This window comes from Tenebrio molitor, chromosome 7 (genome assembly GCF_963966145.1).
Source record: "Tenebrio molitor chromosome 7, icTenMoli1.1, whole genome shotgun sequence".
Lineage (NCBI taxonomy): Eukaryota > Metazoa > Arthropoda > Insecta > Coleoptera > Tenebrionidae > Tenebrio > Tenebrio molitor.
The window spans coordinates 19607225-19631711 of NC_091052.1; the positions used below are offsets into that span (position 1 = coordinate 19607225).

The 24487-nt window shown below is 33.7% G+C and overlaps 1 protein-coding gene and 1 long non-coding RNA gene across 2 annotated transcripts; both read right to left on the reverse strand.

Moving 5' to 3' along the window:
- Nucleotides 1-1283: 1283 nt before the first annotated feature.
- LOC138135664 (uncharacterized) lies at nt 1284-2872 on the reverse strand. The gene is made up of 4 exons (XM_069054460.1): nt 2568-2872; nt 2308-2515; nt 1895-2253; nt 1284-1834 (listed from the first exon to the last, which is right to left on the reverse strand). The coding sequence occupies exons 1-4, from the start codon at nt 2784-2786 to the stop codon at nt 1346-1348; spliced, it is 1275 nt and encodes a 424-aa protein (XP_068910561.1). The 5' UTR covers nt 2787-2872; the 3' UTR covers nt 1284-1345.
- Nucleotides 2873-16251: 13379 nt separating this feature from the next.
- Nucleotides 16252-23999, reverse strand: LOC138134335 (uncharacterized). Its single transcript, XR_011160712.1, has 4 exons — nt 23892-23999; nt 23800-23830; nt 16519-16870; nt 16252-16461 (listed from the first exon to the last, which is right to left on the reverse strand). It is a non-coding gene; the product is annotated as an uncharacterized lncRNA (long non-coding RNA).
- Nucleotides 24000-24487: the final 488 nt, after the last annotated feature.

Genomic DNA, 24487 nt, shown 5'->3' on the forward strand with positions numbered 1-24487 from the left:
CGAGGTTGGCAAGCCCGGAGAGAGCGGAAGAGAATCGGGGGTGAAGCGGTCCTCGCCCGCGTGGGTAGTAAGAGTTGTTAGTTATTGTTGGAGTTTTCTAAAAGAAGCGACAGTGTTGAAAGCGATCCATTTTTTTGAAAGCGTGAGTTGAACGAGAAATCAATCCCGCTACCGTCCCGTGTAGATATTTTGTGCCCCCTTGGAGAATTAAAATTTCAAATCATTTGTTCGCCGGAGTCAAAGTTATTATAAGCATTTTTCAATAAAAGGTATTTTGCGCCTCACATGTGTGTTTTATTTTGCGGTACTCTTCCAACTGGAACCCTCATTGTTTGCATGACGAATCTTTTCCGCCAAAAGAAAAACATAACCTAGGACCATCACCACCACACTTGTATCAGTTTTGCACAGGTTCGAATATTTGGCGGAAAGAAGTAGGTAATGTATTAGATCATTACATGTTTTCAATAGTAATACAACGAGTGGGTACGAAATTGCAGGAAATTTTCGATCTCAGATACGAGTATTTGTTTCGGCGACAATTTTCACAAGTGAGCGAAGCGAACAAGTGAAAATTGTCTTAAGAAACAAATACGAGTGGTCTGAGGAGAAAATTTCCTGCAATTTCGTACGCACGAGTTTGTATTCGGCATGACAATTCACCGAGCGAAGATTGAAAAATTCAATAAAATAGAAAATAAAATATCCTAGTGGAAACATTTTGTTGGACATTTTTGGTGGCAATTTTCACTAGTGAAAATTTCCAGCGGCAATTCTCACTAGTGAAAATTTCCGCGGCAATTTTTTTAAAACAAACGTGATTGGTCCGTACTGATCAATTTCGTAAATCTGATTGGTCGAGAGAATGCGAGTTGAATTGTCAGTCAAATTTCACATGTAATAAATATTTTATCAGATGTCATTTTATCAGATGTAATTGATGTCAGATACGTGTTCATTTTTGTGAAAAATGTTAAATGTTTTAAAAATATGTACTACAAATTTGCGTTTTGATAAATATGTGTATAGACTCCAGCCGTTTAGTGAGGATACATTCGGTGGGGATGCGCAACAACGCTATTTTATTCGACCAGTCCATTATTAGTAGGGCCCGGATTTTAGGCAATTAAAAAGTCGGAAATAGGTGCCTAAAATAGTCCCTTAAACTACTGCAAATAGTCCCTTAAAAACTGAAAATAAGCCATACTAGGTCCTTAAAGTTGTGGTTAATTAAATTAAAAAATGTGTTTTTAAAGTTTTAAGTAGGTACACACAACAAGATATTTACTAATTATTTTTTATTAATTAATATACAATACTACAAGTTTGTTAGTTATTTACATTGTTACGTATTTACATTGCATACAAGATATTGCTCTAAATTTTCTACTTTAAAACATTGTCGGTTATCCACCAAAATGGACTTATATTTTGAAAAACTTCTTTCTACCTCGCAAGAGGTAATGGGCGCAAATTTGTAATAAATTTCTTCCATTTTGGTGTCATGTTCCGGCACATCTTCACCTCTAAAAATTCTTGCCAATTCTAGAAGAAATTTGTATCCAGGATTTTTTTCAGTAACATCTTCAAGTTTTTTTAATGCTACTGCTGCTACAGGGCCTGGAGATTTTTTTAGGGAGGTAAATACGTTTTCAACAATTTTGATTGAATCGGTTAAAGGTAACCCATTTTTTTCCAATTGAGTAATACTTTCGCAGATTATTTTAAAATTACTGCGAACATAAATTAATTGGTTTTTTATTCCGGGTTTCTTCATTATAGACTGTGCTTTTTGAATAGCAACAGCAGAACTTCCATCAAAGGACATGACAACCTGTGAGTAGTTAAAAACAGTTTAACAATCAATTAATTTGCTTATCTTTTATATACTTACTTCTTTAATGGAATCAAAGTGTTCGCTGTAAAACATAGCAGCCTGAAGCCATGTTCCCCATCGTGTTAAAATTGGCTGTGGAGGCAGTGGCATTTCTTTTAGTTTTTCTTTGTACATTTCAACTCTCAAAGGTGCCTTAACGAAAATTTTTTTCACGTTCGAAATTAAATTATCCACATCTTCATATTGATAGCGAATTTTTTCAGCCACTAGATTTAAAGCATGCGCTAAGCATGTGACATGCACAATTTTTGGATAAAACACCTTAAGGTGTCTACCAGATTTTATCATATATGGTGCTCCATCCGTTACAAACAAAAGAAACTTTTCAGCAACAACTCTGGTACTCCACAAGATTTCTACGCATAGAAATTTTAAATCAAAATAAATTTAAAAAAGTGAAAAACCCTTACCTAAAGATTGATTTACGAATCTAGCTATTGTCTCATGATTTGTTCTTTCTAATTGTTTAGACGCCAAAAGATAAGATTTTCCAGGTTCATCTTCTGAAAGTTTCCCAACCAGACAATTCGCCACATATCGCCCAAGTGCATCTGTTGTTTCGTCAACTGAAACCCATATGTTAAAAGGATCCAGCTCATTCCGAATGCGGTCAATAGTCTAAAAGTGAAAATAATTTTAAATTAAATATTAAAAGATAGTATGTTCATACATCTTTGTAGCATTTTGGTAAATAATTTTTCCGTAAAGTAGACTCATCCGGAATTTTTCTACCACAATATTTTGTCAGAAAATTCTGAAACGCAGGATTTTGTAGTTTGTGCCATGGTATATTGGCAGCTAAAAAGACGTTACAAAGTTCCATATTGAATGTACTATTTGCCGATTCCTCCAAGTTCTGTGTCAGCAACGTTTGCCGAAGCGGTGTCATAATGTTCTCTTTATGGATGGCCGTTTGCTCATGCTGTTGCAAGTGACATTTTTTTTCGCATATAAACTACAAAAAATAAAATTTTCAAATAAGTAAAAAACATTTCTCGGGTTGATTTTATTTCATATAAATCTTTCTTGCTTGTCCACTGTAATATTTTTTCGCGTAAACTAATTTTTTGTTTCGGCATTATGTTCACTTTAAACAGGTTCACAAGAAACACGACCACTGCACGGAGATAAAGTAAACGAGAAATGACAAATTTGTAATGCTTATATTTACGTCTCCCACCAAATTTCAGAGGAGATGGTTAATTTTATATTTCTTAAATTTTTAGAAAATGACACCCTTAAGGTTTCTCTTATTGTTTCACTTCGGGATTTTAATTTTCGTTTTTATGGCAAGGACCATTTTATAAACGTTAAAGCTTCTAACAATACCTAAGTATCAGAAAACATTAGACCGCGTATACCTGCACCCCTTCGAACAGAGGCAAACAGATAAACTCTGTAATTTATGCCAGTCCAGTCTAATGGTTTGTGGTACTTAGGTATTGTCGGAGTATTTACCGCTGACATCATGGTCCCAACCGTAAAAGCGAAAAAGTAATTCCTGTATTGTACTGCACTTTGTACATTTCAGTAATTACATCTCCTTAAATTTTAAAATCATAAAGCATTGTAAATTTTATTGAGGTACCACTTTTACATTTTCAATACCGTAAACTTCCCAGAATTCGAAAATTGGGAAAAAACCGCAAAAATGAAATTGATTTTTGGTCATTTTAGGCATGTTCAGGCAGTTAAAAGGTAAAATAGGTATTTAAAGGGCATTTTAGGCCGAATAGGCAGAATCAAATATGGCTCTAATTACTCTAATTAAGCCAGAAATCATTTATAGACAAGTTTCATACATGTGCCTTAAAAAATAAAAATAGTCCATTTTGCCTAAAATCCGGGCCCTAATTATTAGGAAATAAGGGTGGTTGGAGTTTGCCAGCAAAATATCGGTAGATGTCACCACCTCGCGCATTATAGGAAACTGTAATAGTATTACAGAAATTACAGAAGGAAAAATTTATTCGAATTGTCAAAATTTAAATGTCTAGCTGTTTCTAGCGAACACAAATTGATTTTGCATTGATTGTGATTGAAGTTCTTAGTGTATTTGTTATTTTGATAGTCAATGACTGATTAACGGTAGATATTTATTCGAGTTTCGAACCCTTCCTATGTCTAGCTCTTTCTCGCGAACACAAATTAATATCACAAAATGATTTGCACCGATTATGATTGAAGTTCTTATTGTAGTTACGTTATTTTAGCAATCAATGACGAATTGACGATTGACATTTATTCTAGTTGAGAACCTTTCGTAGGTATTACAATTTGCATTCATTCGCGATCCAAGTGCCATTTCACATCGAATGGCACGACTTGTTATTATCGGCGCAGACGACGATTATTTATATCACCCGTTTTTAAATCAACAGCAACGAATACAATACTTAATTGTGCATCAAACTTAGTATAAATTGCTTAACTACATGTTTTTATATAAACCACTTCTATGGGACGCACTGGTTTTTCTACGGCACTGCAATATTTGGACCGCGCAGGTTTCCCCCACCTAATGTATCCTCACTAAACGGCTGGAGTCTACAGAGTTTTTCACGAGTGACAAGAGCCCGACGGAATTGAAAATGCAACCCGTAATACATCTGCAAAGCAAATCTGGACATTTTCCGTTTTCACATCCAGGTTTGCTTTGCAAATGTATTGTGGGTTGCATTTTCAATTCCGTCGAGCTCATTATCACTCGTGAAATAACCTGTAATAAATTGAATGATTAAGAAATTATACTCACTCGTTTAATTAATCCTAACCATCCCTTTACATTTAAGTAAATAGTTAGTTTCATTAAGGTGAATCATTTATCATTACCTTAATACAGAACAAGACGTGACACAATATACACGCATGTATTCGAGAGATCTCTGTGAGCTATTAAATTGTGTTTTCCATGTTTGGACGTATGCAGGTTTACCTGTCTATACCATCAACAAAGATAAACAATTTACATATGTACATTGTAAAACACTATTTTTTAGCACATTTGGAATAATTATGAATATGTGGTGCTTTTTTAAATTCGTTAGATTTGAAAACACTTTTTACTATTTCACAATGTTTTTTCAAATTATTCCCATTTATTCTCAAAATATCAGTGTGGTATACAATTCATACATGAAGAAATATGAAATAGCATCAGTGATCAATGAAATTTTAGAAAATCAGCAACTAATTTTTGAAATAACTGAAAAAAAAATTGCAATTTCAAAAGTACACATTTTATTTCTAAAATTTATCGTTGTCAATGTGATTATCGAAATTATTGTGTTTGTGCAGGATTTTATGCTAATATTGCAATTCACACCAGGAGAATTTACATACACTCTATGCTTTTATGCTGCTCGTTTCTTTAATTTAAGTATTTTGTTATTATACTTTTTAATTTTGTTGATGTTAACAGAACTATACGAGCAGAGTGTAATTATTAATACAACGCTAAAAACCTACTTCCAAATGTATTTGTCACTACGTAGTTTGTCTTTACGCGTAATTAAAACTTTTGAAAATTTTATATTATTCAAAATTTTCAATGATTTTGTTCTAATTGCAACTTCTTTACACTACCTATTTTATATTCCTGTATCCGACTCGCCATATTTCACATTATATGTGGTTTTTGTTCTGCTCTGGATTCTGATAACGTTATTTTTTGACTTCCTGATGTTTTACTATTTCGAAAAAATACAGCAACAGGTAAAATAAGAAAACTATTGGTACACATGTAACAGTATCCGCTTTTAGAAATTTTTGATGATGGATTTGACTGATCAATCGTCCAAAAAAACCATTTTCAACAAACACGTAAGATTATTATATTCAATATGTAGAAACATTTGAAATATAATTGCCAATAAAATTTTAGGAAACATTGAAATATTTATTACTAGAAAGACAGTCTTCAAAGTTTTATATTTGTGGTTTGTTTCCCATAGATTGCACGCTGAGTTTTAAGGTAGGCAAAATATATTATATTAAGTACAAAATATTTAACAAAACTTTCTTACTTAGATGGTAGTTAGCATCGTTGGTTACTTAGTTTATTTGATACAATTTAGTGGCAAGGCAAATCCTCTCGAAAAGGAATTTCATTGATTTTGAATCGCCTGATTCCGCAATAAGTCGATTTCCGATGACTTCTTTGCACCTAGGGCCTAACGCCTCAAATGCTAAGCCTTTAAATATCTACGAGTATGTAATTTGACGAAATGGTTGAACTGTGAAACAACATTTGAAGCAATTGTTAACAGAAAATGCGTTCTATTTTTTCTTTTGAAAAGTTTTTTTCATTCACCAAGTCCTTATAGACTTTTTCTCGTTACACTTGTATCTCTTTAAAAATTATGGTTGTTTTTTCTTTGGGTTATGTATAAAATTGTACCTACGACTTCTAACAGGCAAATAAATTATTATTATTATTATATTGGCTATGTTTGCGTTTGCAATCCACTTCAGCGGCAAAACCTGAAACTTTAGATCCTTTCAAAACGTAACTGACTAAGTGTATCTACAACAGTAACGTCCCAAACTAAAGGTTGACCTTTAATCCATGGTACTAAAGCTATCCCATCTGTGCGTTTTCCATCATTTGGAGACAGTCTGTTTGGTTCTAATGTTACATTAACATGAATAGAAGTCAAAGACCGGTTGATAATAGAATTAATTTCAGTGTGTCTGGAAAATGTACGACGGCTTTTGGAACAACTTAGACCGTGGATACCAATTTCGCCAACTTTCGCATTGCATTTGCAAATATGAAATGTACAAAGATCACAAACAAATCTTAAACCAATACAAACTTCGAAGGAAATGTTATCTAAGAGAGTACCAATATTAGGAGAAGGCATTGCATATAACCATGATCCTGATTATCTGCATTTGCAAAGCCTTAAAACGAGCCAAGTCTCTAGGTGAATTAATAAGTCATATTAATTATCCCAATGCTTCTGAATTGTGGAATTGTTGGTCTATCGTTCTCATTTTCTACATCCCAGACCGCTGAAGCTTCATCATATTGTTTATTATTTTTTAAATTGAATAATAGAGAAACAAGCTTTTTAACACCATGAATTGAAGATAAGAAAGCAGTGAGGCAAATAGCAGAAATGCGGCGAATTCCCAGTCCACCAAATGTAATGTAATGTAATCGGTAAAGTGGACTGACACCATTGTAAATCAGTTAAACGTAAATTTAGTATTCTTTCTAAAGAAGAATCAATTGAATTAACATAATTGGAAAATTTCCAAAATAGAGTTATTCTTAATAAAAAATTAAATTTTGGTATGAAAAGACAATTCTTGGTTAAAGTATAAGCCACATGTCTGCTAAGTAGTTCAGCTTTGTGTAAAAGATTTTCAACTGTAATGATAGTTTTTTCGATAGTGTATTTGAAGCCTTGGTCAAAGATTGGAGAGCCAAAAAGAGATAAACTTCCTCGGTCACAAATTTTTAATACCTGGTGCTAAATTTTGAAATTCCTTTATGACTTTTAAATCTGTGTCTCCAGAACAGCAAAAGATCTCGCATTTATTAAGATTTAATGCAAGACGCATTTTCCTGGATAAATTGATAACTTTCTTAAAGTCGGACAAAACTACTTCTGGCTAATCAGCTAAGGTTCCATCATCTAAATACTAAATATTTAGTTGAGAATCCAAAGATAATTGGGACCGCAAGGATCTCCTTCCTGGGTTCCAACTGAAGAAGAAATTAAATGATTACCGAAAAATAAAGTTGAAGGATTTCTATAGCATTAATAAAGGTAAGGGTAAAGAAGTGGAGATGACATTGCACTTCTTTTAGAATACAATCCCGTTCAACTGAGTTAAAGGCGTTTTTGAAATCTAATTTTAGAAGAACTTTGCCACGGTTTTGGTCGCTATTCACAAAGGTTCGTGTGGTATGAATTGCTGCTTCACATCCCAGAGTAGTTGCCACTCCAAGTTGGTGTGGAGATAAATAGGAATTTACAATATTACGACTTTGAAAACAGGCTAACTTTGAAGTCAATCTTCGTAAACAGTTTCTGACAGCGAATGGCACACAAAGACGCACCATATTGTAATAAATGACAAATGAAGGAAGTTGGCCTGGTTTGAAAGCGTCTGGGAAAAAAACAGAATGTGTCGTAAAGACGCACGATAGAAGTGAAACTTTTATATTACAGGGAAACATACAATTATTCATCAATCACTTCTAAATAGCATATTCACAACAAAATTGTATATTTTAATGAAGAAAATAAATTATAAACAACGATAACACTAAACAATATCGAAATGCGTAACTCATTGTTCATTTTTAAGCCTCCAAATTAAAGAGAGGACATTATCGATAAATGCCGTGAGTGTGACAAAGACAGAGACACTGCTCCCACTCGACCCAATAGTGTTTACCCCCACCACTTTTCGTCACACAAAAAGGTTGCCGATCAGAATTTCAAGACCCTCCCATAAAAAGTTTCACTTCAAAAAGTTTGCGAGATGGTGAAGGATATATTTTTTTTTAGTTCTTCAGCATTATCTTCAATAATTTAGTAGCTCCTCTGATATTAAAATCGGCTAGGTACTTTTGCTTCCACTTTCTTAGCTAATGATAAATGTGTACGTTTATTAGAAGCAGTTCGTATTTGAGGTAGATACTTCAAAATTAAAAAGATTTTCTTTAATATGCTTATTCAATGACTTATCACTTACGAGTATCAGATTTCTCTGCTACATTGAAAGCTCTATTGGGGAAAAGCAAAAGATTATCAAAGGAAAAGATGAATTTGGTCGAAAGAAAATTATTATTAATAAGGAGCTTAATTTATTTGGAGCTAAATGTCTACAGCTTTTGGTAATCTTTTAATAGTTGGTTACTGATGTTTTAAATTACTAAGTAATTTTGTGATTGAATCGGTTGAAGAAAAAGTAAAAGAAGTTAATAAGTTATTTGTTGATATGATACTTATCTACGTGAATTTTCAATCTGGTATTATCCTTAAAAGATTTTCCAGGACATAAAGTACAAGGTGATCTTTGAGGTCCACTAGAATGACTATCTTGAGATCTAAAAAGCTTCTCGTAATTCATAAGTAATAAATTAATTTTAATTCAATGCAACCAATAGAAAATTCTAACTTATTGATCAATTCGACCTGTTTTATAAAAGCATCTAATTAAATGGTGTTTTTGTTGTAGTTAGTTACCGTAAAGCATTACCATTATTAATAAAACTTTGTAAATAAAACTTCATAAACTGTTTTTGTCAGTAGGTATATTATTTATAGATATTAATAACAAGTACCTAATATATATACCGGGTGTCCCAACTGTTTGGCAAAGTAGATTTACTAAATTAATATAAGTTCTTTGAAAAATGTTATTATTTCATGTTATACAAGCTATGAGCACGGTTTAAAAATATTTTAGATTATACAGGGTGTTTGGTGTACCGGTGGCAACACAAACTTATATTTTTTTAAATAGAACACCCAGTATTTTTTTTTGCGTTTTTGGAAAGCTCTCGTCAAAACAAAGAGGAAGATACCACATTTGATGGGTTTAACTTCTACTGTTAGTAAACTATTTGCTCTTTTGTATCCGGACAAACCAAACTTTGTATGCCATGCCTCTGTCAACATCATCTCATATTTCTCTTGACGAAAATGATAGTTTTTTTGAATTTAAATATCCTCAAGACTCAAAATTTCGTTTACGAACTACCCACTGGAAAATTAGTGACAAAGATTTAACCGACGCAGGTCAATCAAACTCCATCTACTTCAATTGATTATGAGAAACAATCCGCATCAGAAGATAGTCAACCTAATGGATCTCAACGATTACGTTGTAATCTATGTCCTGGAAAATCATTTAAGGATAACAACAGATTGAAAATTCACGTAGATAAGTATCATGTCGATAATAATCTATCAACTTCTACTACTTCTTCTTCAACTGATTCAATAACAAAATTGCTAATTAATTTGAAACTTCAGTTACCAACTATTAGAAGATTGCCAAAAGCTTGTAGAAATTTAGCTGCAGATAAATTAAGTTCTGTCTTTCGACCAAATCAATATCTTCCTTTGAAAATCTTTCGCTTTTTTCATATAGAGCTTTCAAGGTAGCAGAGAAATCTGATAAGTCGTTGAATAAGCATATAAAAGAAAATCTTTCTAATTTTGAAGTACCTCAAATACGAACTGGTTCTAAGAAACGTACAAATTTATCATTAGCTAAGAAAGTCGAGGCAAAAGTAGCCGATTTTGATATCAGAGGAGCTGTCAAATTATTGTCCTCGGATGACTCATTAGCTTCATTCAACGAAGATGTTGCTGAAGAACTGAAAAAAACATCCTTCACCATCTCGCGAACTTTTTTTCCCAGACCCTTCCAAACCAGGAGACATTAGTTTAATAGTCAATGAGCAAAACGTTAGAGAAGCTATCAATTCATTTCCTGCCGGTTCTTCACCAGGTTTAGATGGCATGAGACCACAATACTTGAAAGATATCATATCTTTATCAGCGGGTGAAGCAGGTCAGAAGGCACTAAGAGCTTTAACCAAATTGTGCAATTTTTTATTATCTGAGCAACTTCCTTCAGAAATCTACCATTTATTGTATGGTGCGTCTTTATGTGCCCTTAACAAGAAAGATGGAGGAATTAGACCGATCGCTATCGGAAACTGTTTGCGAAGATTGACCTGAAAGCTAGCCTGTTTTCAAAGTCGTGATATTGTAAATTCGTATTTATCTCCACACCAAATTGGCGTGGCAACTAAACTAGGATGCGAAGCAGCAATTCATACCACACGAACTTTTGTTAATAACGTTCAAAACCGTGGCAAAGTTCTTCTTAAATTAGATTTCAAAAATGCCTTTAACTCAGTCGAACGGGATTGTATTCTAAAAGAAGTCCAATGTCATACCCCACTTCTGTACCCTTATCTTTATCAATGCTATAGAAATCTTTCAACTTTATTTTTCGGTAATCATTTAATTTCTTCTTCTGTTGGAGCCCAGCAAGGAGATCCCTGCGGTCCCATGATTTTTAGTATTGCCATTCAACATCTCATATTTGCAAATGCAATGCGAAAGTTGACGAAATTGGCACTCACGGTCTAAGTTGTTTCAAAAGCAGTGGTAGATTTTCAAGACACACTGAAATTATCAACCGGTCTTTGACTTCTATTCATGTGACTTCAACTTTAGAACCAAACGGATTCTCTCGAAATGACGGAAAACGCCCAGATGGGATGACTTTAGTACCGTGGATTAAAGGTTAACCTTTGGTTTGGGACGTTACTGTTGTAGATACACTTGCAGACAGTTACGTATTGAAATCATCTGAAGTCTCAGGTTTTGCCGCTGAAATGGCTTGCAAACGCAAACATAGCAAATATAGTTCAATTATTTCGTCAAACTACATATTTAAAGGTTTAGCATTTGAAACCTTAGGCCCTTGGTGCAAAGAAGCCATCGATTTCATTAATGTCATCGGAAACCGACTTATCGCGGAATCAGGCGATTCAAAATCAAAGAAATTCCTTTTCGAGAGAATTTCCCTTGCCATTCAACGTGGAAACGCTGCAAGCATTCGGGGCACTTTTCCAGATTCCGCAATATTATCGGAAATTTTTGTATTAAGTTGAGTTAAGCTTGGTTACATAAACGGCAATAATTAAACTTTAAAATATTGTAATTTTTCTCCCTTTTTGGTGCAAAACTAGTCCTGACACCAACAGAATGTTTCTGGTTGTATGAATTGTTGGTGCCGGAACTTGGAAATGAACGAAACACTTTTGTAAATTATTTGAACAAACTAACGATCCTACGTTGTGTTGTGTTACAAATTCTTTATTTTCTTGAGGTTCTGCAAAAGGCACTATCGTTGGAAAAGTCGAATACAACTAATACCGTGAGATCTTTTATTTATAGGTATTTAAACTAAGCTATGACCGTTGACACCTTGATTTGAATCATCAAAGTGACGCTCCAAAATTCAATACAAAATATGAAATGGCGAGTTAACAGTTGTATCCAATCCGGGTGTTGGATACAATTGTTAAATCGCCGTTTTATATTTTGTATTGAATTTTGAAGCGCCATTTTGAAAATTCAAATCAAATTGTCAACGGTGTTGCCAATCTAATTTTAAAGTCATAGCCTACTTTAATTATAAATTTAATGATCTCACGGTAGTTAGAGAATCGGAAAAATAAATTAATAGGTAGCTGCTCACGTTGGGATGAACATTAGTGGTGCAAATCGCACACATTTGGCATTAACTTTCATATGAGTTGTCATAGTAACAGGTCAGTCATTTGCATTTACCTTCAAATATTAACCACGTGGAGTGGATACTGGTACACTTTGTCCAGAGAGAGATTGGGAGATTTTAAATTGTATTAAATTAACCCATCACTACAAAATGCACTAGAATACATTAATTAGAGCATAATTTCAGGGCAAAAATGTTACTGCTTGAAGGATATATTTCAAATTTTACGTGCGCTAGGTACTACTTCCTCTACGTAGAATTTAGTGGTGTTTATGTCAACCAATCTCTCGCTGGACAAACTTTACTAAAGTGCGTCTATCGATATTTTGAAATGACTTTTTAAACACTAGTTAACATTTTGGGTCGTTTATGATGGTCTCATTACTAGGGAATTATTTACCTACACTGTAACAAAAACTCTCGATGGTACCTGCGGATTATTGAGGATCTGTTACTCACCACTTTTACGACAATCTTTGTTAGCGGGCAATAAACCACTGAAGGAAGCAAAAGGTCGTTTTAAAATATCGATAGACGCACTTTACACTATGTTTTCAGTATAGTTTGGCAAAAGATATTCTGAACGCTGGCAATTATCCGTATTTAACTTTTTGGGTCCCTTACACGGCGATGTCAAATTGCAGCGAGGATCGAAGGTTTTAAAATCCTAAGTACTAAATTGCAGCGCGCGGTTAGTTTGGGTCTTAATAACCTGATGTAAACTTATAATCATAATAAGGGGTCGGCTTATCATTTAGAAATTTTCAGGTACCACTGCACTTCTCAGTTCATTACGCAGATGTATCAAAGGTGTACATGATGCTCTTGAATCGATTCAAATTAAAACTAATCGAAATCAGGATTTTCTTCAGGTGAATGACAAAAGAAAAACATTATAATTTTTTCTTGCCACAAAAATTTGAAACGGTACGTTTTCACACTACAAATTTTTTTAAACAATTATTCACTGTTCACGGATATAAAAATGTACACTATGTGCCTCCTTCGTGTCGATTTTTCAAACTCTTTCTCGATTCTGTTATAATGCACTTCCTAACCTTATATCCCAATATAGTATTAAAATCGTTCTACTGAAAAATGAGGTTTTTGAGATGTGTCACTTTTCTTGTGCACCAACTATATTTCTGTATTTCAGTTTACGTATAAATAAATATAATTTACCTTCCAATGATTTCGAAGAAAATTTTGTTTCCCGTTCCTATTCTCTCTTCCAAAAATTGCAGACTTTGCAGATGATTAATTAGTTTCCTCCTTAAAAGTCCGAGGTAAGGGATAGTTATTATTTATAATCGTCTACCTGTCCACTCCCTGGGGCGTAAAATGACAAGCACTGCTATTTACTTATTTGAAAATCAGTACCTGGAGCTTTATCGGGCTCTACTGCTTGTATAGCGAGGGTTGTTTATAGTGTGGTAAACACGACCTTCTAAACAGTCGAGAATTTTGGCCAAGAGCCTCGATTATTTAGAAGGTTGTGGTTGTAAACGACCCACAAAGTTAAATACGGATAATTGCGAGCGTTCAAAATATCTTTTTTAAAATCTGCGTCTCTAATAGGTCTATTATTGTATTCAATTTGGAGTCGTTTAGGGCTATCTCTTAAAGCACTCGTAGTTTAATAGATCTCTAAGAAAATTGTTATCAATATTTCAGTGTATTATTGTCATTTACACCAAAAAACTTCCAATATTAATGTTCAAACTCTACTTTTTAACATCTATTGCAGATCAGCAGATCTAGTTGCATCCATTACCTTGAATTACCAATTAATACAAAATTCCCTAGAATTTGAAAATTTAATTTTTATTTAAAAATTAAAACAAGGGTGCAAATTCTACAAAATTAAATTAAAAAACTCGTTTTATAAGGGCATTGGCGCACTCGTCCCATACAAAACTCCCCTACGGGTCGTTTTCTACACTTGGGACTCGTGCGCCAAATCAACCCTTATAAAACTCGTTCTTTAATATACTATTTTTTTATTGGTAACCAATTTTGCTCATTTAAAACACGCCTGAGCGTGTTTAAATCGAACTTTAAAAAACGCTCTTTTCCATGGCAACATCCCGCGTTTTCCATGGAAACATCACCAAAGTCGAGAGGACCGGAGAAACGTGAAGTCTAAATGTTAACTCATTTAACTTTAAAAAAAATATATCGTAAAGTACTCGTGGATAACTGGTCTTTAAAACACTTGCTCTATTTCGAACACTCTGGCTGCGTCGTCGTGCTCGAAAAATCGCGCGTGTTTTAAAGACCTTAATATGCACTTATACTTTAATATACTATTTTTGCATATCGTAATGAAAGTGGCACTTTTTTACACGCAAAATCGTAGTGAAAGTAGCACTTTTTTAACGAAAAATCGTAGTGAAAGTAGTACTTTTTTGCATCATTTTATTCCCTCTCCTTGGAGATGATTGTCAAAGCACACCTATTTTTTTTTTGTAATTTTTCATAAATCCTTTAAGACCAAATTTCTCAAGTTTTTTCGATATGCAAAAAAATAGTGTGTACAACACGTTATGAAAGTCTCTTTTTTTCACTTATTTGCTTGATGCCAAACACCTTATATCTTTTGAACGCTCATTGAAAGAGCTATCCAACGGTATATCGAAATACGGGGTGTTCCATTTAAAAAAATTGACTAAATAAAGAGTTTGCGTTTGAAGCGCCCTCTACGTAATTAAGTAAAAATCTTAATGTTTTTCAACAAGGCAATAAAATTGACGATATTTACTATGTTATAAAAAACTTAATCTAAATAATTATTTTCATCTGTTATAATTTTTTACAAATTTTCAAATTTTGGTTTGTCCGGACACAAAAGAGCGAATGGTTTACTAACAGTAGAAGTTAGACCCATCAAATTTGGTATCTTCCTCTTTGTTTTGACGAGAGCTTTCCAAAAACGCAAAAAAATACTGGGTGTTCCATTTAAAAAAATATAAGTTTGTGTTGCCACCGGTACACCAAACACCCTGTATAATCTAAAATATTTTTAAACCGTGCTCATAACTTGTATGTATAACATGAAATAATAACATTTTTCAAAGAACTTATATTAACTTAGTAAATCTACTTTGCCAAACCGTTGGAACACCCGGTATAACATCCCTGCCTGAAGCTAACATTGCAAACCCCAAACTGACAACCCTCATTAGCATTTATCAGTAGGATTATTGCTGCAGCATAAAATTCTATTTTTCAAGTGACAAGCATAAATTTACAACCAAAGCCGAATTCCACTAGAGTTTCTGTAGGACTATATAGTTCTCCCAGAGCTGCAGCGGTTTTATGGCAGGGTACCATTGTATAAACGTTAACAACACCCACAATAGGTTTAAACCGCAAGTACAACCCCTAATCGTAAATTCGTCCAAGTACTACCCTGTAAACTGACAGGTATAGAACGAAAATGATGATTGACAGGGGTCTGTTTATGTCGCTTATCGGCATTTCAACAGGCGTAATAATTACTATTGGCCTGCCATAAAACCGCTGCAGCTCTGGGAGAACTATACTTGTTTTAATTTTCCTGTCTCAGATACAGAAATATTTATGTCGGCCGTCCGCCGGCGCCGTCCTTATGGGCAGGTAGGTGTAGATTAACTCCGGGAAGGACAGTGGCGAAATTACCGGTAGGCTTAGCATGCCATTAAACGGTGGTGGCGAATTTACCTGTATCTTAATCTCGTAATGATGCTTGGTGGCGAAATTACCAACACCAGGTAAGGGCCGTGCGCGTGCTCCGTGCTCACCGTTGACGTTAAATAAAGATGCGGGAGTTTTAAATCTCATTGTTTCATTGCACCAGCTAGGACAGGAGTATTGTCTTACCGTGAAAATTGATTGTAATAATATCCGGTGTTTTTTTAAATTTCACCTCGTAGTAGGCGTTGAAGAGTCGATTGTGAACGCACCGCTCGTGTAAAACGTAAGATTTAAAATTTTAAAAAACTCCCGACATTTCTCTTTGACGGAAAAACAATGTCCAAAACATAAAACATCATAACAGAGGGGTGGGTAGAAATGATTATTTTCAATTAAATCACAATGAAATATATTTTTATTAAAATCAATGGAAATTAATTATAGGTTCATACGAACATACACAAGCCGATGGAAACAGAAATAGATCCCAAACCGGTTTTCCTTCTTGATCAACTAAGAGTACCACAGTGGTATATTTTTGCGAACATTTTGTTTTTACATTGGCAGGTGCCCCTGGAAGGAATTTGCAAGCTGCATTTGTACTGAAAAAAAAAATAACAAACAATTTGTACTTACTACCACTAAATATAAAAACTTACACGCATTCTTCTGTTACTATTCCTTGCTTATAACCGTGTAAATTGTAAATAAACCTCCATTTTTTATTTACATTGTATCCAACTCTAGGATACTGTCTTTTTACTGAAGACGAACATAGGTAATTTTCTTTTTTACTGTAGAGCCTGTTAGTGAGTGACGTATGGTTTTGTGAAGCAAAGTATTCTTTTCCGTAGCTATAGCTACTGCTTTCTAAAATTTCTTCAAACTGAATCTCAGGATAAAAATCTACATCTTCGCAAAACGTCCTGTTGTTACTGCATTGTGGAACGTGGTGTACAATAATCGATTTATCTGCAGTAGTTGAGATTATTGAAGAGTTTAATGCTGTTGCTGAAAAAAAGGTATAAAACTATAATTTCGTCATTATTATGTTATTTCGTTCATTTACCGATTTTTTGTGGTGATTTATTTTTTCAATTTCTAAATAGGACATATTATGATACATAGTAAAATAGTTTTCAATTTTATTTTTTTTCAGATAACCGTAACCAAATTCGTATCCGTAGATATAACCATAACCGTAACCGTAACCTTAAAAGTCGGAACCAATTGGAATTGGTTATGGATACGAATTTGGTTACTGTTATCTGAAAAAAAAATGTAATAAAAGAAAAATAAACTTCATTCTCCAAAATAAAATTAAACAAATACATTCTGTAGATATAAAGTAATAAATTCTGTAAAACTTAAAGAAAAACATAAAGAAACTCAATGAATTAATAGTTATTTATTGCAATAAGTGAGAGAAGTAATACTTTTTTTACGAGAAGGAAAATTTGCCGCTCGAGCGAAGCGAGTGCGCAAATCCGCCGAGTAAAAAAAAGATACTTTACTAACGAGTTGCATACAAAAATTTTTTGCCGCCCGTAAGTTTAGATAACAATTCTTTCGATATGTACTCTCAAAATGTGAACATTTTCTCCTGTGTGAACCCATGAATCTTTAAAACGCTCGATTTACTCGCTTTTTAAATTGGCCCACTCATGCCAAAAAAATCCCAATTTACATACGAACTCGTTAAAAAAACTACTATACTAATTATGAATGAAAAATTTTATAATTGCGTTAAAAAATGACACGCTGCGGCACTTTTTTTAACGCAAAATGCGTGCAAAAATGAATCGATATGGCACATTTTTTAATGCTTCTTGACCGATTCAAAAATCTCATATTTTATGAACGCAAACGAATGAAAAAACTTGCACTTTTTTGACGTACAGTCGCGAGCATTAAATCTTGGTCGTCAAGGTCATTTTGAAATTTCCCGCTACTGTCACAAATTAAAAATTTTGCTTGCTTAATTACGGCCAATGTCAATAAAACGTCAATCAAAAACAAAATTGTTAAGTTTTATTCTAAACATTCAAAATATGGCCCCAATATATGTGTCAGAAGCTAGGGTGGCAACCCAGTTGGGATTTCCAAAAAGTTGACAAGATTTTGACAAGACAAGAAAAATAGAATTTATTAGAGATTATGCCCGTTTCACATTAAGAATTTAAAAACTAAAATTTATGTAACAAACATACAAAAATAACAAACAAAACAATAAACAATGAATAAAGAACTGAGAACGAAAAATATTGTAAAGATGAATAATAAAAAAATCAATACTTATTCAAAAATCTTGGCAAATATACGGTTACCGTTAATCGTATACTCATCAAAAACCGTGAGTTAATCGTAACCGTTGCATCACTATTTTCAAAACCTAAAGCGTTAAAAAAATAACTAAAACAACTCGCAATGCCATGCACCTGCAATATTGTTAATTTTCTAACCCAAGAATTTCTACTTTTGTTTGAATTTCCCAAAACTTTTCTAATCTATACAGGCTGATTCACGTAGCCCGTTCATTAGAAATTTTTTGATTTCCCAAAATCATATTAATATGAAAATTGGTAGTTGACTATAATCGACTACTCCAAGTTCAAATGAAATATTTTCAAAATGGCGGCATTTCCGGAAATACCGGAAATCGATGCCATTTTTGTTTGTTTAAATAGAAAGGCCCCATTTTGACTTCACATTTCGATTCTACGTTAACTTTTGAGTTTAGTACGTCTTTTTTTTTGAATACTTATCTGTCATCGTTTTTGACCTGTCATCTTTTTTGCAAAAAAGTGAAGTTGCAAGGCTTCATTAAAAAATTTATAATTCCTGAATCATCAGAAATAAATAATTTATTTTTACTTTACTAACTTGCCAAAGATTTGGCCGCTTTTTTGCGCTATCAACGACATTTTTTTTATGTTTCATACGCCTACTGCAATTTTTTAAAATTGATAATCAAAAAATGGCAACTACCGTTTCTGATACTAGAAATTAAAAATTAATAAATTTGTTACACAGTCTAGGACTGGTTTACAAATCTATGAGGGGCATGATGACCAACTCAATAGACCGGGACCAATGGCTTAACGTGACTTCCGAATCACGAGACAGAATATGGCCTTTTTTTTTTTTTTAATTATTTCAAATTTCGCCCTGGGTCGGAATCGAACCCGCGACCCTCGCGTCCCTGAGCCGAAACGGACTCCCTTAGGCTATATTCTGCCTAATTAAATTTTTAGGTGACTATTATTAACAGTATGTATGCCTATTTGCAGCCGTTTAGGCGTAATTTCAATTTTTTGAATAAAATATTCTTTTTTATAAGCAATTGTTTTATTTAAATTAACAATAAAAAATAAGCAAAATAACAAAAAAATATTTTAATGGAAATGATTTCATTGAATATATTTTTTTTTTGTTAGTTTGCTTATTTTTTATTATTTCGTTGTTATCTACTGTTTGTTGCATGTGATTTTTGAATAAAAATTGTTTGATAAAAAAAAAGAATATTTTACTCAAAAAATCAAAATTAGGCCAAAACGGCTGGGAATAGGCATACACCATGTTAATAACGGTATAGGACGATTGCGCCGGTATTACCTGAGTTGTTTTAAGCCGATGGTATGATTGCGCCGAGGCGACCCAAGTGGTTGTTAATACCTGGGCACGATTGCGCCGCACCCTTGATTCTGTAAGCCTTTCAATAAAATACAGGTAGTAGGTAATGGTGGGCCCCAACGGTGTTTAAAAGCAATTAGGAAAACCAAATAATATAAAACATTCTCAACAAACCATTTATTTACAAAAAAAATATATACAACACCTTTTTCCGTGCTTCCACAATTACGGAATTTAAAATTTTCTAAAGTTACAAGAATCTTGCCACGTTCACTAAGCATCTTCTTCATTGTAGCGTTTATTCCAGCGATCACTTGAATATTGTTGGACGAAACTAATGATTTTAGTAAAAGGCTGTCCGAATATTCCCAACTACCCCTACTTTATTTGCAAACAGGTACAGGTACCTTCCTAATTACACTTCCGGTTAAGGGATTAAATTTAGTACCGGCGCAATCGTACCTGTGGGTTGCAGGTAGTTAGAGAGAGAATAAAAGTAGGCTTAGAATTAAATTTTACATTTATATCTAGTGTCACATATGGTGGTTGCCAAATGAAGTTTTTGACATTTTTTGAATAGCAATTTTGAAAAATTTCAGTAGGCGTATGAAACATAAAAAAAATTCACTAATGGCGGAAAAGATCGGCCAGGTCTTTAGAAATTCAACTAAAAAAAATAAATTATTTATTTCCGATGGTTCAAGAGTTATAAATTTGTTAATGAAGTCCTGCAACCTCGCTTTTTTGCAAAAAGATGACATAGGTCAAAAACGATGACAGATTAGTGTTGACAAAAAGACGTTCTAAACTCAAAATGAGGCCTTTCTATTTACAAAAATAAAGATGGCGTCGATTTCCGGTATTTCCGGAAGTGCCACCATTTTGAAAATATTTCATTTGAACTTGGAGTAGTCGATTATAGTCAACTACCAATTTTCATATTAATATGATTTGGGGAAATCAGAAAATTTCTAATGAACGAGCTACGTGAATCAGCCTGTATATTAATACGTGAAGGAAAACCTTTGTACCCCTTGTTAACCAAATTGCGCGCAAGGAGGAGTGTGAGAGTTGGCATAGTTAAAGTTTATGTGAAGAAGGAGTGCAGAAAGATAAAATTTGTATATAATATGCAGGGCGTCCCCAAAAAAAGAGACAAATCCATAGCTCCATCCATTTATCGGAGGATTTTAATTATCCACACACCAAATTCAATGATTGTGAATAAGTTACAAAATGGCGTACTAAATTCACGTAAAACCCAAAGTGTTTCAAGGTTAAACTGTCAATAGTTATTTGTATAGCAAGGCTGCGAAATCCTACTTTGACGAACCGAGAGAAAAATTGTCGTCAAGGCCGCTTTGCGGCCGAGACAAGATAATCTCGAGGTCGTCAAAGGATTTCGTAGCCAAGGTGTACACAACATTTTGTGTGCAACCCGAAAATTTGTAATTATAAAATGAACAAGTAAAATGTCCTTCACTGTCAATAAAAATAAAGTCAGCCTACATGTCGCCATGTCGCTATGGAAACGACATAAATAAAACAATTCATTTTGAGAAAAATTGGAAAAATGTCGCAAGAAAATTACAACGTTTTTGTTCCGTCTACTTCCCCGGAGTTAAAAAATATTGCAGATTGTGCAGTGTCCAATTTAATACCAGAAAAGTCCAAACGGCAATACGATAAGTGTTACAATGACTTTAAAGAACGGTGTAATAACAATAATGTGAAAACGGTGTCGGAGAATGTTGTTTTGGCTTATTTAATGGAAAAATCAAAAACTGTGAAAAGTTCAACTTTATGGAGCACATATTCAATGTTGAAGCTCACGCTGAACATACGGGATGACATTGGTGTTACGAAGTTTCTGAAATTGGTACCTTTTTTGAAAAAAAGTCAGTTGGTTATCAGGCGAAAAAGTCTAAGGTATTGACACGAGACCAGATCAATTTGCTGTATAATCTGCCCTTTTTTAGGTCATTTTAATCATGGGAATATCAGGAGTCATGCGGCTGTATTAATAGTGGCCGTTCCTGACACAAAAACTGGCATAAAACGAACTTTTACTGTCACCAATCCAGAATTTGTAAGATTATACCGCAAATATGCAGCTCTTGTTCCGTGTTCTCATCCAGAGTTAAAAAAATATTATAAATTGTACAGTGTCGCATTTGAAACCTGAAAAATCGAAACATCAATATAAAAAATGTGACAGTGACTTTGAGACTCATGTAACAAGAAGAATGTGAAAACCGTGTCGGATAATGTTGCAATGGCTTACCTATTTACTGGAATTTATTTATTGTGGCAGGTAAATGTTAAATTCTGTTATGATAAGTTGTATCATTTGTTCCCTTTGAGGTTATTTTAATCGTGGAAATATCAGATGCCGTGCGAAGAGACAAATAAACTAAAATGTCTGTTGATGCCATTCAGGATTCAGGATATGTTACTAACTAGTTACTAGATATTTCCCTTTTTGACCGGTGAAAAATTAACCTAATTCATACGTGTCTGTTCTAGATCGATAATGGGGATCTTTTTTACCGACTCGTCATTCATGAGGCGACCACTCCATTTGAAATTGGCGGGAACTTCAAACCGGATAAAAATTCTGTACTAACAGTGGCCGTTCCTGACACAAAAACTGGCATAAATCAAACTTTAACTGTACCCAATCCAGATTTTGTAAGATCACACCGCAAATATAGAGAGAGATATGTTGTAATTGTGATAATAAATAAATATTGAAATGACTTTTACTTTTACGGCCGTCGTCAAGGCAACGGCTATGAAATTCAATTTCGCGGCCTGCTCTAGGCACGCGAAGTGCTCATTTCGTGTACGGTTGCACACAAATGAAATTTTATCCTGGACGAAAAAAACCTCGAGCGTAATTCGATGAGATAATTTAATGAATAATAATAGGTAGGTAAGTAATTATGAAAAATTGAAGTGGCCATTTTGCAATTTATTACAAGCTGTGTCAATGTTTAAGATTGTTGATTTGTTATCATAACAACAAACAATAATCAGGTTCGAAAAAGTTTGCCATGGAAGTTTAAGCACATTTTATTCAGATGCAAAGTTAGGGTTAACTTTATCCGATGTCAAAGTGACAAATGCATCGCGGCTTATGGGATTTTTTATACATGAATTAAATTATCGCTGTAATGTTCTCCTCCTTCCTCGAATTTTGATAAACTCATTTTTGATCCACAATAAAATTTTTGTTGTTTTAACTAAGTTAACAAACTAACGCTTTGAGAGTCAGAACTTCATAAGACTACGTATAAATTTAAAAAATTGTGTAAAATTTGGAAATGAAATTTTCTTCCGTGGAATTGTCAATTACAACACGATGGTACGAAATTGCGGGAAATTTTTCTCCTCATTTTACTCGTCTGTGTACATACCCGTATAATGAGATCGAAAATTTCCGGCAATTTCGTACCCTCTCGTTGTATTACTAATGAATAATGATAATACATAATAAAGCTTTCAAATGCATATCTCTAGTTCACAACTTATAATAAAATTAAAACGTATTTCTTAATCATTTTATCCAACACCTGTTTATTATGAAGTCATAATAATGCCAATTTTGAATATACTTATTATGAGGTCTATAAAACACTAGTGGACTTATGAACCCATAATTAAACTGTTTTTATAATTAATGAGTTTAGAGATAATTGAACAGTTTATTTAACATCAAAAAGAATAAGAACTCTTACAGAAGGAGGTTTTGGATAAAACTATGTATTACACTCGTGCCTTAACAGCAAATAAGTCACTCAAGAAACATTAGACAATTCGAGAAAGCTCTCGTGGCTAAACATTTCTTTCGTGACTTATTTGCCTTATAAGACACTATTATCTTCTTAAACGAGCCAAACAAACAATAATAGTAATTCTTGTTGCCGTAGTTTGGTAATGAGAGAACCTCGCCGCCGCAACAAATTATCCCAAGTAATAATTACTAACCTCATCTGTCTGGGTATTCCCAGCATGTTATATTAATTTTGATAAATATATACGCAATTATAAGAGCGTTACTGCTACATGTTTAGAGAACGCTTGAGTTTTCAGTATGACAATAATGATGGTAAAAATGTAATAGTGCCTAATGAAAATGTAATTCTACATATTAGTGTGAGAGCGGAATACCTACTACAGCTATCCCTCTACTTTGATAATTTGTATCCAACTGTACCTACTGTGTTTTGCTATTAAATTGCACTAAAAATACAATACCCATATAATGGATTCGAAATTAATTTTAAAATCTGCTTCTAACTTACTTCCATGATTTCGTAATCCTTGAACAAGAAACTAGAAAAATACAAAAAATTAGGTACATTCTTAGAACTAAAATAAAAGCAAGTTAACATACCACATATATCCATTTCCGTGTCATAAAAAGAGCGTACACAATACAAAATATCAACATGTTGTCACTGGTCACGAGAACATCACATCCACAGAAAAAATGATTCTGAAGCAAATCTAACTAAAAACATAACCTCTCTCTCTCACTCTCACGCCCTTCCATAATTTATGTATTAGAGTGGGGCTGACTGCCGACGGCTACAAAGCATTCATGTTGTTTTGGCATAAGGGGAGGCTATGATTTTTTATCGTTGGACACACTGTTTGATTTCCGTCACTAATGTGTCTGACATTATCAAAATGTACATAACGTGTTGCCGAATTTCCCGCGATGTCTGAGTATTCTTCACGATATACATAAGAATTGGTACACCCTCTTGCATATACTTTCCTAATAAATAAGCGTGTCAAAAAAGCACCCTAGGTGTAAGCTCCAAAAGTTACTGCTAAATGGCGCTGTATGTACAATGGCGGCATAAAGCCGGCCAAAAAATTTCGTCCGTCATTTTTCCGTCATTTCAAAATAATCGGTGTAGTCCATTCCTTATTGTCAGTATGATTGATGTTTTTACTTGTCACTTTTAAAAGTCAAGCAAAATG